The following is a 1,840-nucleotide window of genomic DNA, read 5'->3' as shown; positions in this document are numbered from 1 at the left end:
GTTGCAGTTGTCATTGTTGCTTAGCAGACTGGGGCCAGGTTTGAACTGGCCACCCTAGGTGTATGTGGTCGGAGCCCTTGCCAACTGAGCTACGGGCGCTGCCCAGTTTCTTCATTTGTAAAACAGAGAAAAAATATCCAGCTTGCTGAGAAAATGTATCTAGAATGCCTGGCCCACAGTAAGAACTCAATAAATAGCAGACACCAGTAGTAGCAGCAGTATCAGTTGTCCTCCTTCTTGCCTAAAACAACTCTTTAAATTCTGGAGGGGTTCGGCACCCATAGCACAGTGGTTATGGAGCTGGCCACATGCACCAGGAGCCTGGCGGGTTTGAACACGGCCCAGGCCAGCTAAACAATGACAACTGCAATAAAAAAATAGCCAGGCACTGTGGCGGTGCCTGTAGTCCCAGCTACTTGGGAGGCTGAGGCAAGAGAATCACTTAAGCCAAGAGTTGGAGGTTGCTGTGAGCTGTAATGCCACAGCACTCTACCAAGGGTGACATAGTGAGACTCTTGTCTCAAAAAAATTCTGGAGGTAAGTCCTAGTCCTCTGTAGGCCATTACAAGTGTGTGCAGAAGCCCCATGCTGTGCTATTTCTTGTGTACGTATGTGGGACATTTCCCCCACCCAGTTCCTTTAAGCTATCCATCTCTAGCCTAACTCTCACCCAGCAAGGGTGGGCGGGGGTGGGCAGGTGGAGCAGTTCCCAGTAGAATCCACAACCACATGCAACCAGGAGGGGTGGCATGCAGAGACTCAACTCCCTCCTGCACCCTGGGTGATCTCTAGGCAGGCTCCCTTGCTCTCAGGGGAGCCCAGTTCCTCAGCAACCCCTCTTCCATTCCCCCACACTCCAGTACCTTACGAATTCTGCGTCCCTGGATGCCTAACCGGTCTTGATTGATTCTGATGATGAGTGGATTCTGCAGAATGTCCATGTTCTGGGGAGTTATGGTACGCAGGTCTGTGGACATGAAGAGAGGGGCCGCCAGCACCGTCCACAGGGCCATCTGGGCCTGGGCTTGATCTAAGCTGAGGCCAAAGTTACCAATGAGCAGCTGGGGGCAGAGGAGAGGAGTGGTCAGTTCTGCTGTCATCAGGGAGGCGGACACGGGGGCCATCCCCAAACTTCCAGCTAAGGCAAGAGCAAAGAGGGATTGGGGAAGGACAGCGCATTTGGGGTTCTGGATCAACGAACACCATTCCACAGCTGCATCGCCTTGGGGCAAGTCAGTCAAGTCACCTTTCATCTGAGCATCAGCTTTTACTTTTCCATTAAGAGCATGGGGGTGATAATAAGCTCTGGCTGCAGCACGGGTTGTTCAGATGATCAAATGGGATCCTGTTGCCAAAAAGTTTATTAGGTGGGACATGCAAGTCAAAAAATACTCCCAGAGTGGCAGTGGTAGAAAATAGGGACCTGGACAGAGTCCCTATGCTTGCCACTGGCCACCCACCTGCCCCAGCCACAGCTGAATGGGCCAAGGGGGACTCTTGACCCCAAGGCAACCAATCCGTAGTCAGGACACAAACAATTATTGCTAAGGCAACATGGTTGTAGACTCAGTGAAAATTTAGGTAGTGTGTATATGCCTGACACTGTGCCAAGTGAGCATTTAAGAGTTATTTCATTTAACTTTCAAACCTCTTATATGAGGAAGCTACTATTATCCTCATTTCCAATTGCCAAAACTGAGGCACAGAAAAAATTAAGTAATTTGCCCAAGGTAAGTGACTGAACTGGAGCTAGGACTCCTAAGCAGGCCAGCTTCTGCTCATCCAGCCTGCCCCTCCACCTGTTGGTATTTATAATTCTTATAATCTTTTTTTTTTTTTT

The 1,840-nt window shown here is 49.9% G+C and overlaps 1 protein-coding gene across 3 annotated transcripts in view; it reads right to left on the bottom strand.

Annotated features, from left to right (window-relative positions):
- Positions 1-1,840, bottom strand: part of NAGA (alpha-N-acetylgalactosaminidase) — a 10,600-nt gene that overhangs the window by 2,441 nt on the left and 6,319 nt on the right. For all 3 annotated transcript variants that reach the window (XM_023509392.1, XM_003783146.3, XM_023509391.1), the window contains one exon: positions 864-1,061. In XM_023509392.1, the coding sequence (XP_023365160.1) occupies positions 864-1,061 (198 nt within the window). The remainder of the gene's footprint in view (positions 1-863; positions 1,062-1,840) is intronic.

Source organism: Otolemur garnettii, unplaced genomic scaffold (genome assembly GCF_000181295.1).
Source record: "Otolemur garnettii isolate 467f Iridium unplaced genomic scaffold, OtoGar3 scaffold00007, whole genome shotgun sequence".
NCBI classification, from domain to species: Eukaryota; Metazoa; Chordata; class Mammalia; order Primates; family Galagidae; genus Otolemur; species Otolemur garnettii.
Note: the sequence above shows the minus strand (reverse complement) of the source record. Positions and strands in the feature narration are given on the sequence as shown.